Below are 17,213 nucleotides of genomic sequence, written 5' to 3'. Positions count from 1 at the left end.
TTGAACCATATGTTGAGAACCACTCATCCAGTGGTGATGAAACTTGTATGGACATTTAAAATGTCATACAGTGTCATGGAAACTTCTTGCTGGTTTCGGATGAAACTTTGCAAGGACTTCCATTACAAGAAATGACTCCACATACAGCCAACACAGGTATTCAAATACTGTTTAAACTAAGCATGGGCAATTGACATTAGCTATTCTGCATGCCTTGAAACTAGGTCTAATTTTTCGGTGAAGCTTCTGCTCAAATTAAGCAAGCCTCCAGTGGAGCTGTGGTATCCCTGCCTGCTGAGAAGTATTGTCACACAGGCCAGACAGCTTAGGAAGAGCTAATACAGTTCAGAGACAACCTGTGAGTACAGAAAACCCTTCCAGGTGGCCTTGTGTGAAGATGATTGCATGTGTCCTCTTTGCCTCGTCCGGTATAGTAATGTGCAGGGCTCATACTGCTCAACACACGATTTGTGGTACTTCGTGCGCACTTTCACCTACAGCAGTGTTGAAAACAAGTTCATCATTAGCAGAGAAAATCCAGGAGGTTTCATCAGCTGCTTTTTCTCAGAAAGGTATGTTGCATCAGGGGTACAACTGTAGTTCATGGTGAGAGAGTTTAGTATGCTGTCTTCAGTAAGCTAACCATAACATACATGCTACTGTGAAGACAATACAAGCCTTGATATTGCGCAAATTAAAAACAAAGGCAATGGAAAGAAAAAGAATACAAAAAAAGGAAAAAACAATAGTGACCTCTTGCAAATCCCAAACAATTAATTTCACATAAAGTGCACGTGCAAGAAGTTGATTATACACACATTCATAAACGCATTGATTAAAATTACAAAACACCAGTATTTATTTGTTTGAGAAATCTACCTAGTACATTTAAAATTCTAATAAAAAACAATATGTCGTCTCAATTTCTGTCTACAACCAAATAAAAACGTTTTAACCCTTTGCGGTCCATTGTCGGACTGGGTCCAACATTGCAATTATTCCTCACAGGTCCTTTGTTGGACTGGGTCCGACATCATTATAGCAACGCAAAAAACGGGTTTCTAGTCGTTTTTTCTCCGGAAAAAGCTGAGAAAACCATTCAATTGCCGAGTGGGAGCGTCAGGAGCCGAGACAAGTCGGGGGGGGGAAAAAAAAAAAAAAGGCGTATCTCATGATTTGTCATACATGGTATCTGGTATCAGATAACGGGGCGGTCGTAAGTAAACAAGCTGGCTGACGAAATCAGCGCACAGAGAACACGGACATTTGCAGAGCTTTTTTGAGATGTTATAGTAATAAAATAATGACTTGGATCGCATTATTGAGAAGTTTGGTGATAAAACGAGTGATCAGGAGATGATCGATCGGTATGTACTACTATTATTATTATTATTATTATTTATTTCTTACATAGGTGAAAGCTATAGTGAACGAAAGGGTGGGGTGGGGCTGGAGATGCCTAGTGAGTGCTTTGTTGATATGCAGGGCCATTTAAACCCGTTTGACTGTGGAAAAAAATACTTTTAAACAGCGCGTCTAAAATTAACTGCGCGTGTAAAAATTAATTAGACCTGAAGTGCCAGACGCGTGATTAATAAATGGGCCGCAAAGGGTTAAAACAAATCAAGCAAAACCAAGCCTTACCTTGCCATGTAAATCTGTCAAGTCATTCGTACAAGCTTGTCAAGTGTTTGTTTTTAAATTAATTAAAGCTGGGGTGTGTCCCAGCACTCCTCAATTCTTAAAAGGACTATGCCAGGGGCTCCCGAGTGGCGCATCCAGTAAAAGCACTTGTGTAGAGTGCAGGATGTGCTCTATAGTCTGGACGTCGCGAGTTCGAGTCCAGGCTATTCCTTTGCCGACCGAGGCCGGGAGCTCCCAGGGGGCGGCGCTCAATTGGCCAAGCGTCGCCCGGGGGGAGGGAGGGTTAGGTTGGCCAGGGTGTCCTCGGCTCACCGCGCACCAGCGACCCCTGTAGTTTGGCCGGGCACTAAATATAATTGGCCATTCTAAATTGGGAGAAAAATAATAAAAATAATTGGCAACGACTAAATTTATAAAAAAAGAAAAAAGGACTATGCCAGTTTAATTCCTTAATTGGACTGCATAAAAAAATGAAATCTTTTTTTTTTCTATTTCAGATTCAACAGCGGGTGCTCATGCTAGTGCTATAAAACCGACTTGGATCAGCATGGTAACAAAACCACTTCACAAAACGAATGGCACCGCACCAAATAACAGTGGGGCTTCTGCAGCCACAGAGCACTATAGAGGAACAAAACCACCGCCAAGCCACCACAACCAACACCAGGAGCACCACAGCCACCTGTCCATCACCAAGCTGCAGCCTGTAATGGAAACAGTGGAGGACATTGTGGTGCACGGCCCAGGCTTCAAACCTACAAGAAGGGGATCCCCGAGACCAAGCTCGCACAAGCATTTTGACATTAATGAGCACTTGCCCTGGATGATAGTCCTTTTCCTGCTGCTGATGCTGGTGGTGATTGTGGTCTGTAGCGTCAAGAAAAGCTCAAGGGTGCTAAAGAGGGGGCCCAAGCAGGACCCAAGCAGTATTGTGGAAAATGCGATCCAGAAAAAGCCAAGTACTCCCACTCGGAATAAAGAGAAGTGGATATACTATTCCAATGGACAAGGTTAGTAAAAAAAAAAAAAAAAAATAAAAAAAAAATATATATATATATATATATATATATATATATATATATATATATATATATATATATATATATATATATATATATATACACACACCTACAATTTTGCAAACCTCTCCTTAATACATTCAGCTGTGGTACTCAGGCCCAGAACTGAGTACACTGACAGAGTATAAATACTTTAATTATACAATGTACCTTAATTAAGTATTTAGCTTTTGTTATCAAGCAGCCATACAGTGTGTGCTCATTACTTTCTCTGGAGAGTGTCGCAGGTTGAAGTTACTGGGTTACAGTGAAATTAAAGTGCTCCAGGGGTAAGCTCCTGATTTCAGTTTCAGATATCCGGTTATGAGAGTGTCAACAGTATGCAGTTTAAACCAGCTTATTCCAGGTCTGTGTTTGAACTCCATCAGTCAAGTTCATAATTGTTCAAATACATGAACTGTAGAACAGTGAGCTGTAAACAGTGACATTTCTTTAAGTTGCCTGGTTCTGTCATCCTAATATTGTAATAAAAATAACTGCTTACACATATAGCACACCAAAATGATTAAACACATTTTAGTCTAGCATAATTACATTTATTCAGGAAAATGACAATGGTGGATTTGTATTGAACAGATGCTAAATATGATTTTGGGAATAAAATAAGCATTCAAATTGTATTTATTGTTGTGGCAATGTGCCCCGCCCCTGTGTGCATTTGTGTGTTATGTGTTGTATGTTGCGTGTGGTGTGTTAAATGTTGGTGTATAGAGATTGGTACACGGGATATAAACGGGTCTGTGTTTCACGTGTGATTTAAATTGCAGATTTGTATTTAGGCACGGGATTGCACATCACTGCACGTGCATTTAAAGTATATAATATGTGAGCACGGGGTTGCACGTAATGAATTCACGTGCTGGGATTCAAGTGAATAATTAATTAGTAATTGAATCCCAGCACAACAGTATATATTGAGACACGTAGCACTCACTCGGGGTTGGGTGTTCGAGAGTGGAGAACGGGTGAGAAAGAGAAGGGGAAACGTTAAAGTAAAGTGAAATAATCTATAAGTGTTTGTACTCACCGTGTTTGTTTGTCTCTCCGTGCACCATTTGTTAAGTGTTTAGTACGTTTTGTTTGTCTATTTATTTTGGCGTAGAGTGCCGTGTCCTGTGTTTTCTGTTCTGTCTGTTTAAACCTTTTATTTTCGTTTAATAAACGCTGAGTGCCACCATTGCACTCAGCATTACTCATCACAACCGTCTGTCTGTGTATTCCTTTCTGGTCTGACGCCACCCACTCCAGCCGTCTTTGTGACACGTGGTGTCCTGCGTGGGATAACAGCGCCTCCAAGCATCAGACCAGGAGAGGGGTTTTTGTGTTAAAAAAATAAAAAATAAATAAAAAAAATGACAATGGCAGAAGACGCCAGGAAACTACGGGACTGGATCCTGGACAATGCTGGGCTGGAGGCCCAGTCTATGCCCATAGCCACTCGGATCCTGTGGCTGATAGACAGGGAGCGATGGGAGGCCTATGAGAGGGAACACACCCTAAGCACCTGGGAGGAAGGTGTGGAGTTGGTCCTCAGCTACCTGGAGGCAGCTATAAGTGGAACAGCAGCCCAGGTAGCAGGGTCTCCAGAGTCGGTGCGTCCACAGCCCAAAAGGGAGGAGTCGGTGCGTCCACAGCCCAAAGAGGGGGGAGTCGGTGCATCCACAGCCCAAGAGGGGGAAGTCGTGCTTCCACAGCCCTAGGGCCCAAGCTGCCAGCAGAGGGAGAATGCCTGCTGGTTCCACCTCCACCAGCAGAAGAACAATGCCTGCTGTCCCCATCTACACCAGCAGAGGAACAAGGCCTGCTGTCCCAGTGTCCACCAGCAGAGGAAGCATGCCTGTTGGTTCACCTGCTGCTGCCATCCCGAGAGCTAAAGGGGGAGGAGCCATCGCTGCCGTCCCAAGAGCCAGAAGGGGAGGAGTTACAGGCTCAACACCCTGAATTTTTCTAGGGGGGAGAAGGGCAGGATGCTGGTGTCCCCCAGCAGCCTCTATTTATGCTGCTGAAGGGAGCACGGCGCACACCAGCCCAGCCGCCACAGCAGAGGGAGCCAGCACCGCCACAGCCTCCCTCTGAGTGGCCAGCATCAGCCCCATGGCCTCTGCCTCCACCGCAAGGAGCAGAGCAGCAGGAGCTGCCTCTGCCTCCGCCACCTCCACCGCTTCCTCCACTAGGAGCAGAGGAGCCGGAGCTGCCTCTGCCTCCACCACCGCCAGGAGCAGAGGAGCAGGAGCTCCCTCTGCCTCCGCCACCACCACCGCAAGGAGCAGAGCAGCAGGAGCCGCCTCTGCCTCCGCCACCCCCACCGCTTCCTCCACTAGGAGCAGAGGAGCAGGAGCTGCCTCTGCCTCCGCCACCACCACTGCCAGGAGCAGAGGAGCAGGAGCTGCCTCTGCCTCCGCCACTGCCAGAAGCAGAACAGCAGGAGCTGTCTCTGCTTCCCGTACCTCCACCACAGGGAGTACGGTGGCCGGAGCCCCAGAAAGGGGAGCTGTCGGCCATGAAGAAGGGGGAGGAGGTCTGGAGACCACCAACCCCAGCAGCAGTTTCGCTGCCAGAGATCGTGGGGGAGGTCCGGAGACCTGCTCCCACTGCAGCTTCTTCGCTGCCGGCAGTACTGTGGTCGGAGCCCCACCAAGGGGAGCTACCGGCTACGAAGGAAGGGGGAGAGGTCAGGAGACCAGCATCCCCCGCAGCAATTTCGCTGCAGGAGTGGACCAGCATGCTGTCAGCCGTGCCACTACTGGCAGGGGTGCTGACAGCATTGCCAGCCATGGGCCAACAGAAGCCTCCCTTCCCAGCCCGAGACTTTGTCCTGGACTGCTGGGTTTTTAAGGGGGGAGGTGGCCGTTGAGGCCATGTGTGCTGCGCACAAGGGGGGGTATATGTGGCAATGTGCCCCACCCCTGTGTGCATTTGTGTGTTATGTGTTGTATGTTGCGTGTGGTGTGTTAAATGTTGGTGTATAGAGATTGGTACACAGGATATAAACGGGTCTGTGTTTCACGTGTGATTTAAATTGTAGATTTGTATTTAGGCACGGGATTGCACATCACTGCACGTGCATTTAAAGTATATAATATGTGAGCACGGGGTTGCACGTAATGAATTCACGTGCTGGGATTCAAGTGAATAATTAATTAGTAATTGAATCCCAGCACAACAGTATATATTGAGACACGTAGCACTCACTCGGGGTTGGGTGTTCGAGAGTGGAGAACGGGTGAGAAAGAGAAGGGGAAACGTTAAAGTGAAATAATCTATAAGTGTTTGTACTCACCGTGTTTGTTTGTCTCTCCGTGCACCGTTTAAGTGTTTAGTACGTTTTGTTTGTCTATTTATTTTGGCGTAGAGTGCCGTGTCCTGTGTTTTCTGTTCTGTCTGTTTAAACCTTTTATTTTCGTTTGATAAACGCTGAGTGCCACCATTGCACTCAGCATTACTCATCACAACCGTCTGTCTGTGTATTCCTTTCTGGTCTGACGCCACACACTCCAGCCGTCTTTGTGACAATTGTCTATACAGATATAATAACAATGCAAAAAATGTAATGCAATGCAGTTGCACTGGTTTATTTTTTGCATGAAAAATAATGTTCTTGTAGCCTTGAACTGTGTGTGTGTGACTAGAACAGGATGTTTTAGAAAAAAATCCTACCTGGCTAATTCTTATGCAGGACTTACTTGCCATATATGCTTACCATATATCGTCATTTCAGTTTATACTGCTTACTACTTCAGCTTACACAAAGTACCAAGTATTTCAGAAGACAATGTTAGGGTAATCCTTGATTTCCCATTATGTTTTTAAATCAATACAAACCCTCAAACAAGAGCCATCTGGTAGTCTAAATGAGTACACATGTTTCCTGTATGACTGTGTTGTTTGTCAGTTACATCCCAAAAACTAAAGATTAATCTTAGTTGCAGCTCCCTAATCTGAAAACTAACTGTGGCAAGTGTTCATTCAGTAAAAACATTTTAAATAGGAAAGATCTTGGTTGAATACATATCATTTTCATTGGTGCCCTGGGAAACATACTGTACACACAAAGAAATGTGCAGAGAAAAAGAGTTAGTCTGTGACCAACAATTTAACTTGTCTGAGGATATCTGCTATAGGATACCCCTGTGTGTGTTGTGATTAGCAAAGGTCTGATTAAGTTTACTGTAAATGAATGTACTGTAAGTCATGGTGACCTACTATTTCACAGAATCAAAGAGCCATTAATGCCTGAGGAATTTAAATCTACTGGCCCAAGTTTTGAAGGCAGGTAAGAGTTTGAATAGGAGCAATTCAGTTCTTGATTTTGCTAGTGTTTTCTTCAGTTCTGAAAAAACTAGTGACAAAAATCTAGATTTTAAAAGTATAAACAGGAAATAATTTGAATAACAAAGCAAAAGGACACACTGTACCTGATGGATGCAATGGCACAATGCACTGAAGTCACCACATGCAATAGTAGGTTGGCTTGTGATTTTGTTTCAAGACCTCCCAGTGGGTGAGGGACACTGTCCTACGCTGCACCATGGAGTATGATTTTGTCTTTTGTTCACCTAGTTGGAGAGTCATTTTTAAAATGTTTGTACTATATCTAGTTTAACACAGTAGAAGATATAAATGTTCTAGTATTTGCATTCGCACCCAGTTGATGTCTTGGGTACAGTTATAGATTTATTGAAAAATAACTAACTAAGATAAAGGGCATCATTAAGATAATTTCAATCACTGAGTTATTGATTAATAATATGATGGTTGTCATATTCCCATTGTAAAGCTTTTTAAAGCTGGAGTGTCTTTCAGTTATTGCATTTACATATTTTCCTTGCAATGGTAAAGATACAGAGAATAATGCATGGGATAGTGTGTGATATGAGAATGTAATGCCCACCCAAGGGGTGAGATGCTACATAAACCACAAGGATGCATGTACTTTTTAAGAGGAATACAGGTATGCTAAATACCTGACTTGACTTTGGGGCTCTTATCTTTTTCTTACCTTTTTCATTTTGGACTCCTAATTGCAGGAGAACACACTTATTCTTGTGTGTGGTCACATCAGTAAATCAACTGCACTGCTGTATTTTTCACAATGGCTTTGACACCTTCAATATAAGGGACTTTAGCTTTAAATACTTAATACTGGTTTAAATGTATTGTGTACTGTAACCTGAGTACTCAAACAAATAAGTAAATTACCCGCAGATATTGCCTCGCTCAGCCTATAAAGAAACATTACAGTACAGCTCTGGGAGCTGCTCCAGTAACACATGGATTGAGGATTCCCTTGTGTTGCTGTCATTTCATACAAAGCCTGCTTCACAACAACTCGGACCTGTTGTAGCTGGTTTCAAACCAAGGATTATTCTGCATTAAGGAGGATTAAAATCACCATGCACAAGCAACTAAAAGAACAGATGGGTGAAGCTAGCAAGCCAGTAAATGTGCCACGGAAAATCCTTGCCACAGTGCAACATTTGAGTAGTTAATTATTTACAAACTCGCCACATTTTGATTATTAAATGATTGTTGATTGGCTTATGGCTACATCATTATTCTACTGAAATAGCTGGGGCTTACCAGCTCTTACAAGCTGTTGTATATCCCTAAATATAAAAATGTTTTCATTTTTTTACATCAGCTTTGATAGTGATGTGTATGTGTAGCTGAATTTGAAAGGTTGCTTATAAATAATCTGTAGGTACCGGTAGGTAAGCCAGTTAAACCAGCAAACTAAAACGGCCACTCGCCAATGTGTTCATGGAAATCATGATGATGCTCATAGATCTATATAGCGGGTGGGTTTTGGGGGTGTTTTAGGCAAACGGTTAATAATAAAAATCTGTAAATACCAGTTTTATTCCCCCAACATCTAGCCAACAAGACTGTCAGTTATAAGCCTTTTAGGATTTTGTAGAAACTGGAATCCAAACATCTAAGCAAGAAAACAAACAGAAATTCTGTGTTTTTAACAACATCAATGAGCAGTTCATTTTTACAGTGAAGCAGAGTTGGGCTTGTTTTCTGCATTATACTAAAACATATTTTTATAACTGTTTATTAATAAAGACTGGGTCTGTGTCTCGTCAAGACTGGGTTGGCCATCCTCACGAATGAAATAAACATTCATGGAGTATTCTGTTTAACAAGTGCCCTGTGTGGAAAAGAAAGTGTTTGAACCTAAATTAAATCACTGAATTCTGAGAAATACGTTCCTGGGATTAATCTCTGCATCTGCTTAGCAACACAGTGTAATTGTGCTACATATTGTAATTGTGCTGCGAGCATTAAAGATTACTTCACCAACCTGAATAATAAAGGCCTACGACAGTCTAAAGCAGTTTCATTAATATCAAAATGTATTTAAAACATGTGCTAGGAACCCATATTATATTCTAATCTACAATAGATAGACATGGCTTAATTATACTGTTGTAATGCTGAAAGAAGCTCCAAGATCATTGTTTTTTGAGCATAAGGGCTCCTACGTGGACAGCTACTACAGGGTTCGAGGACAAAGAGCCATTTATATGATCAGAGTCTACTGTATACAAGTTTCTGGTATAATTTATGGATTTTTCATTGTACCACAAGACATTTGTCCTTTGTAACTTACTGCACGGCTGACTGCTCATTATTAGGAGCAAACGTTGGCAGACATTGAGCCCATGGCAATGTCAGCCTTGTTTCTTCTGACCAGAATTGATGATCTATTAAAGGGATGGTATGGAAGGGGTCTCCAGAGGAATATATACTGGTGTGTGTGTGTCTGTATATATATACAGTATATACACTACCGGTCAAAAGTTTTAGAACACCCCCATTTTTCCAGTTTTTATTGAAATTTAAGCAGTCCAGTGAATAACCTGAAATGGTACAAAGGTAAGCGGTAAACTGCCAGAGGTTAAAAAAAAAAAGTTTAGGTTACCAAAAACTGAAAAATAATGTACATTTCAGAGCTATATGAAAAGGCCTTTTTCAGGGAACAAGTAATGGGTTAACAACTTACAGCTGTTCTATAGCAATGGAAGTAAATTAAGCCTTGAAAGTTGATGCTAACAATTCCTACAGGTGTCCCAACTTTTGTTGATTACTTACAAACCCTCTGTCTGTATAAAAGCAGTGTTGGAACAGACTGTGTTACTACACCCTCTTAAGCATTATTTGGACAGTATTGTACTGCAGGAAGTAGTATATTGCTCTCATAATGGCGAGAAAAAGGCAATTAACAAAGGAAGACAGACAGACCATTATAACCCTTAAAAGTGTAGGTCTTTCCTTTAGAGAAATTGAAAAGAAAGTCAAAGTGTCAGTGAGTACAGTTTCCTACACCATCAAAAGGCACTTGGAAACTGGAGGAAACTCTGACAGGAAGAGGTCTGGCAGATCCAAAGCCACAACAGAATCAGAAGACAAGTTTCTGAGAGTCAACAGCTTGCGTGATAGGCGGCTCACAGGACAACAGCTTCAAGCACAGCTTAACACTGGTCGAAGTAAGCAAGTCTCAGTTTCAACTGTGAAGAGAAGACTTCGAGCTGCAGGTTTGACAGGTCGAGTGGCAGTAAGAAAGCCATTGCTAAGATGGCAAAATAAGAAAAAGAGGCTTGCCTGGGCCATGAAGCACCGCCAGTGGACTACTGAAGACTGGAAGTCTTATGGACCGATGAATCAAAATTTGAAATCTTCGGTTCATCACGCAGGGTTTTTGTACGCCGTCGAGTAGGCGAAAGGATGGTTCCCCATTGTGTGACACCAACTGTCAAACATGGAGGAGGAAGCGTGATGGTCTGGGGCTCTTTTGCTGGATCCAGAGTCGGCGACTTGCACAGAGTGAGTGGCACCCTGAACCAAAACTGCTACCACAGCATTTTGCAGCGCCATGCAATACCCTCTGGTATACGCCTAGTTGGTCAGGGGTTCATCCTACAGCAAGATAAACATACCTCCAGGCTATGTCAGAACTACCTTAGAAGAAAAGAACAAGACGGTAGGCTTCAAATCATGGAATGGCCAGCACAGTCTCCAGACTTAAACCCCATCGAGCTGGTTTGGGATGAACTGGACAGAAGGGTGAAAGCAAAGCAACCTACAAGTGCAACACATTTGTGGGAACTTCTGCAACAGTGTTGGGAAGAACTTTCCGAACAATATTTGATTTCCATTGTAGAAAGAATGCCACGAGTGTGTTCGGCTGTTATATCAGCAAAAGGTGGCTACTTTGAGTCAAAAATTTAGATTAAATTTTGTTAAACAAAACGATTCCATGATTTCTTTTTTTATCTCCAATTGTTTATTTGTTCTATGCTTTAATTTCAGAGTACATTGAGACATTAAACTGCGTAAATTTCAATAAAAACTGTGTGTATATTGTAACACAGTGGGGATGGGATTGGAGTCATCCCCGCAGTAAAATGTGTGGGTTTGTTTTGTTTGATTGTATTGCTTTATTGTTTAATTGGTTTTGTTAATTATTTTATTGCTTAGTTATTCCCGGCACCTGGAAACAATTGTAAATTAGGACCAGGTGCAGGGTACTTAAGAGAAAGAGTTAGTTTGCTCGCGGCTGCTGAGAGAGAAGGAAGCAGGATAGGTGCTCTGCTTCCGAGCAGTCGGGTAAAGAAAGGTAGTGTAAACCTGTGTGGTTTGTTTCGTGGTGAAGATTTTGTTTTGTGTTCCAGGTAAACAGCTTAGCTGTCCTGATTTATAGTTTTGGTTCCTGTTTGTTTAGTTAGCGCTCGTAAAGAGCTAGGTGTTTGTTTTTGTATTTCGTTTATTTTTGTGTTTATTAAAAACTGTGCAACGCACTTAAAAATCAATTTCTGTGTATTGGGTCTATTTTTAAAGGGGCAACGAACCGTGTGAGTTGCGAATCTTTTACATTTGGTGACAGCGTGTGTGGGCGCCCCTAGAGACCCAGAAAATGGATTTTAAAGAACTGATCGAGAAGATCAATAAAAATACAGCCGCTCAAAAAGAGCAAAATGAGAGATGGGAGAGAGAGCTGGGGTTGGCCCCGCTGAAGAGACAAGTGCGGGAGCCGACCGAACTGGAGCTGTTGTTCCAAAGGTGGGAGCAAGCGAGAGGAGCCCCGCTGACTCCAGCCTCAGAGCCCAGAGGGGAGGAGCCGCCGCTTCCAGAGCCCAGAGGGGAGGAGCCGCCGCTTCCAGAGCCCAGAGGGGAGGAGCCGCCGCTTCCAGAGCCCAGAGGGGAGGAGCCGCCGCTTCCAGAGCCCAGAGGGGAGGAGCCGCCGCTTCCAGAGCCCAGAGGGGAGGAGCTGCCGCCGCCCGAGCCAGAGGGGGAGGAGCTGCCTGAGCTGCAGCAGGGGCTGCAGCTGAATGAGGAAGAGGAGCTAAAGTGCCCAGCACCACCACAACCCCGACCTCCACCCCAGCAAAGCAGTCCGGCGCTGGTGGGTACGGTCCCTTGCTCCATGCTCGTGGACACCATGCCGGAATGCATGGACCTCCCTGTGCTCGACCTAGTGCCCAGGTCGGGGCACCACCAGGCACAGTTGCTCACCTGGTCCCTTGCTCCGCTCCCCCTGAAACCTCAGACGTCACGACGCGGTCGTGTGACGTCACTGGCGTTCCCCCTTCCTCCCGCTGTGTTCCCCCTGGAGTCTCAGAGGTCGTTGCGCCGGTCCCGTGGCTCACACCTCTGCCTGTTGCTGCACCGTCCAGGGTACCGGCCTACGCGTCGGTCGCCCCTAGCAAGCCGTTTGGGTCCCTCCTCGCCGGATCATGGTCCCTACCCTGAAGCGCCGGAGGACTCCACCCATCCTCAAGCCCACCCGAAGGATCGGGAGAAGGTGGAACTTTGTGGACTCGAGGGTGGGTGGTTATGCTTTAGGGGAGGGGGTGGCCTTGGAATGGCCAGTCAGTGTTGCACACTTGGGGGGGAGGATGTGTAACACAGTGGGGATGGGATTGGAGTCATCCCCGCAGTAAAATGTGTGGGTTTGTTTTGTTTGATTGTATTGCTTTATTGTTTAATTGGTTTTGTTAATTATTTTATTGCTTAGTTATTCCCGGCACCTGGAAACAATTGTAAATTAGGACCAGGTGCAGGGTACTTAAGAGAAAGAGTTAGTTTGCTCGCGGCTACTGAGAGAGAAGGAAGCAGGATAGGTGCTCTGCTTCCGAGCAGTCGGGTAAAGAAAGGTAGTGTAAACCTGTGTGGTTTGTTTCGTGGTGAAGATTTTGTTTTGTGTTCCAGGTAAACAGCTTAGCTGTCCTGATTTATAGTTTTGGTTCCTGTTTGTTTAGTTAGCGCTCGTAAAGAGCTAGGTGTTTGTTTTTGTATTTTGTTTATTTTTGTGTTTATTAAAAACTGTGCAACGCACTTAAAAATCAATTTCTGTGTATTGGGTCTATTTTTAAAGGGGCAACGAACCGTGTGAGTTGCGAATCTTTTACAATATATATATATATATAGACACACCAGCAGTATTGGGATACAGTGGAACATCGCATATCCGACCATCACATAACCGCCCTGATCAATTAACCGCCTTGCTAAATAAATAAATAAATAAATATTAAAATTATGCTACGACAGTAATGGCATTGGCAGCAAGTGCAGCGTCCGTGATGGAAACAGAAAGAAAGCGTTACAACAATAAGCCTTTTGGTGCGTTGCCCTTTAAGAGAGACGGGCTGCGTGCGTGTGTCAGTCAGCTGTGTGTAGCAGTGACGTTTCCATACACCAGTTGAGAAAGCTTTGTGTTTTACTCTCTTTGTGCAATGTGTTTATATGATGCACACGGTTGCAGATATTGGCAGCGTGTTGTTGTAGCTTTTAAATGCATTTGAATTAAACAAAGCAAGCTTCATAAACACAATGCTTATGGGCCGTTTGTTTAAAATAGCCGAAGCAATGTTTAAACCAAGCTTCTTATCGGCTGTTGGCAATATCAAGAAAGAGCGCAAAGTACCATGACAGAGATATTAAGAAAGCAGAACCAGGGAGGCAGGGACTTCTAGAGTTAAGAAAGAAGCCATCAGTTGCAGGTTACTGTACATTTACCTTTTTTTTTTTTTTTTTTTTTTTAAAGCTTTGCGTGGAGATGGCTTATAGTAAACTGCATAGCAACACTGTGTATTGTAGCCTAATTAATCTCGTTTACGTTTGCTTACTTTTAAAGCAAAGAATTTCCCTGTGTTTAAAGCAGTTTGAGTGTTGTTTTTGTTCACTAACCTATTTATACATGTGTGAATGTCATTTTCTATAGATGTTTGCAAATCCGACTTTTTCACATATCCGCCTATACCCCAGTCCACAGGAGGTCGGATATGCGATGTTGTACTGCAGTTAGAAAATATTCAAGATCATTAATTCACAACAGTTTATTCAATTTCTGATAGGGTGTTGGTCAGCCTTTGGCAACAATGAATGCTCCGACCCTGCCACTAACACTCTGTACTTTTAGTAGCCATCGGGTGTAATGTTGCACCATTCCTCTATCAGAGCACCTGCCAGGTCAGTAGTGGATCGTGGTCTGTTGACTCTAGCCCTCAGGCGGTGTTCCAAGACATCCCAGAGTGGTTCACTTGGGTTTCAGTCAGGGCTGTTGTCCTCAAACCAATTTCTAACAAGGCGCATTGTCATGCTGGTAGACGTAGTGTTGCATCAAAGCCAGTAGTGCAGTGTTGATTAAAATGTGTATATAGGATGAGGCATTCATCCTTTCCTTCACTAAACCAAAGGACCCAGTCCATATGATGAAAAACAGCCCCAAACCATTAAACTCTAGCCACCACGTTTCACTGTTGGGACAACACAGTCATACGTGGCCCAATCTGTCAATAATTCTGGGCTGCCTGTCCTATTTTCAGCATTGTCACAACCTGTTGTCTTCTGTTTCCTATGGACATTACCCACAGTTGGCATGGAAAGGCCCAATGTCACGGAAATGACGCAAACACTCATACCCCCCTACCCCCCCATCTGGTACCCAGTAACCAGTCCATATTGGCAGTCAGTCAGCTCTTTACCTCGTTACCTCTGTACCTGCAACACACCTTTATAAAGCACATGCTTTGCAGTATGGAAAATGTATTACAATGGATGTCAGGAGGGCTCATTTCAAGTTTGTACTATCACAATACTTTTTATTCTCTCTCTCTCTCTCTCTCTCTCTCTCTCTCTCTCACACACACACACACACAAACATATATATATATATATATATATATATATATATATATATATATATATACACACACACACACACATTACATTAAAAACCAAATGTACAATATGTAACACAATTAAACATGCCAGCTTAATCCCATTTAAACATGTTTTTATTTTTGCAGGTGTAGACATCCTTAAACTGGTGTCAGCACAGATTGGTAGCCAGTGGATAGATATGTACCAGTCTCTAGCCAATGCAACAGAGAGGGAGGTGGCAGCTTTCTCTAATGGGTACAAGGCAGATCACGAGAGAGCGTATGCAGCTTTACAGCACTGGACTATAAGAGACCAAGATGCCAATCTTGCTAAACTCATCAATGCTCTACGAAGGCACAGGCGCAACGATGTAGTGGAGAAGATTCGGGGGGTGATGGAGGATAATCCTCAGGTAAGATTCGAAGATGGATTTTTTCTCTCGAAAATTGTAACACACAAACTCTTGAATACCATTTCGGTGTTGATTATCTGAATTAGAAGAAACTTGGTTCCAGCTTTTATTGATTGTATAATGCTTTTGCACACATGCAGTATAATAATATAGAGTTTGCCTGTTAATGTCTTAAAAAGAAAGAAAAGGTAGGTTGCAACAAAACTTAAGTAGGTTGCAGCTTTCAAAACTTGTATAGTGTGCACAAAATTTAACTTTAGTGAAAGAAATCATTATTAAATAAAAAGTGAAATAGTTTCCAATATGAGATCATTCAACGCTGTCCAGTGTTGGAGCATTATACAGTATTGAATAACGTTCCACTAAGGTTGTGTCCTTTTTTTCTACAAGGTTATATATTAATGGTGCATTGTTCTATCGTTAATATTGGTCTGACGTACAGATAAGCCTTAGTTCAAGAAAATCTGTCAGTCTGTCTTCACCACTTCATAAATTGGATTTATCTTTGAAGAAATCAATAGAACAGCTTCTGTGGATGCAAATAATAACTAATTAATAAACAGCTGGGATTGTATCATGGGACTAAGTATTTTTCTTAGAACAAGAATTTGATTTAACTATGTTTGTGTTACCAATTACTGAACAATTTGGTTGAGTAGTTTCATATCTATCTTGGTTGACAGGTATTGCTGAAAACTGGATCCACTCAACCTATTCATGTCATTTGCTCCCACCAACTTTGTTTTAAAGAATTTAAGCCCTTAACTAACATGCTTGCCATCTTTAATGGACTAACAAGTTAATTTTATATTCAAACATTTTTGATGATTTAGGGGTTGAATAATGGCTAAATGGCTGAATTAATTAGTTGGATAAATTTATGTCAAATAGCTAAAAGGAAAATGCAAGGGGGGATTTTATGGGGCTGTTAAGGGGTTAGACTTGTAAAGAAACAGAAAATGAGCGAAGGTAGCTCTTGTTTTCCGTAAGGCACAGCTTGGACTATAATCCATTTTATAAACAGCTTGGACTATAATAAGTTTATGTGGTGTTTCTGTCAGTCTGCAGGTGGTGGGATGCAAGTAATGCTAATCTCCAGGGATTTCCAGTCAGGGCTTCATGTTTAAACAGCAGGACAGTTTTATTATACTGTCAGTGTGGAGTAGTGGTTAGGGCTCTGGACTCTTGACCGGAGGGTTTTATTATTTGTTTATTTAGCAGACGCCTTTACCCAAGGTGACTTACAGAGACTCGAGTGTGTGAACTATGCATCAGCTGCAGAGTCACTTACAAATACGTCTCACCCGAGAGACGGAGCACAAGGAGGTTAAGTGATTTGCTCAGGATCACACAATGAGTCAGTGGCTGAGGTGGGATTTGAACCGGGGACCTTCTGGTTACAAGCCCTTTTCTTTAACCACTGGACCACACAGCCACCTCCCACTGGGGATTGTGGGTTCAATCCCCAGTGGGGGACACTGCTGTTGTACCCTTGAGCAAGGTACTTTACCTAGATTGCTCCAGTAATAACCCAACTGTATAAATGGGTAATTGTATGTAAAAATAATGTGATATCTGTAAAAAAAAAAAAAAGTGAAATAATGTATAATGTGATATATTGTAACAATTGTAAGTCGCCCTGGATAAGGGCGTCTGCTAAGAAATAAATAATAATAATAATTTCAGCTTGAGGGAATTGAGGAACTTCACAAAGCAACAAAAAGGCCTGTCTACTGCACTGAATGCTTTCCTGTATGTGAAGGTCATAGCATAGAGTACTGTATGTACACTTGCAGGGACTAACAAAAACATAATTTTCTTTGAATAAACTAGTTTTATAGTTGGACAACAGTAAGCAGTTGCCTTTTTACAGTATTGATATGATGGGGTTTCTGTGTAAGGAAAAA

General features: G+C 42.8%; 1 protein-coding gene across 1 annotated transcript in view; it reads left to right on the top strand.

The window, feature by feature from the left end:
• Nucleotides 1-17,213, top strand: part of tnfrsf21 (tumor necrosis factor receptor superfamily, member 21) — a 38,149-nt gene that overhangs the window by 9,089 nt on the left and 11,847 nt on the right. Inside the window, exons 3-4 of the mRNA XM_034921234.2 lie at nt 2,142-2,654; nt 15,041-15,306. Coding sequence (XP_034777125.1) covers nt 2,142-2,654; nt 15,041-15,306 — 779 coding nt within the window. The remainder of the gene's footprint in view (nt 1-2,141; nt 2,655-15,040; nt 15,307-17,213) is intronic.

The sequence above is a fragment of the Acipenser ruthenus genome, chromosome 5 (assembly GCF_902713425.1).
Source record: "Acipenser ruthenus chromosome 5, fAciRut3.2 maternal haplotype, whole genome shotgun sequence".
Taxonomy (NCBI): Eukaryota; Metazoa; Chordata; class Actinopteri; order Acipenseriformes; family Acipenseridae; genus Acipenser; species Acipenser ruthenus.
Note: the sequence above shows the minus strand (reverse complement) of the source record. Positions and strands in the feature narration are given on the sequence as shown.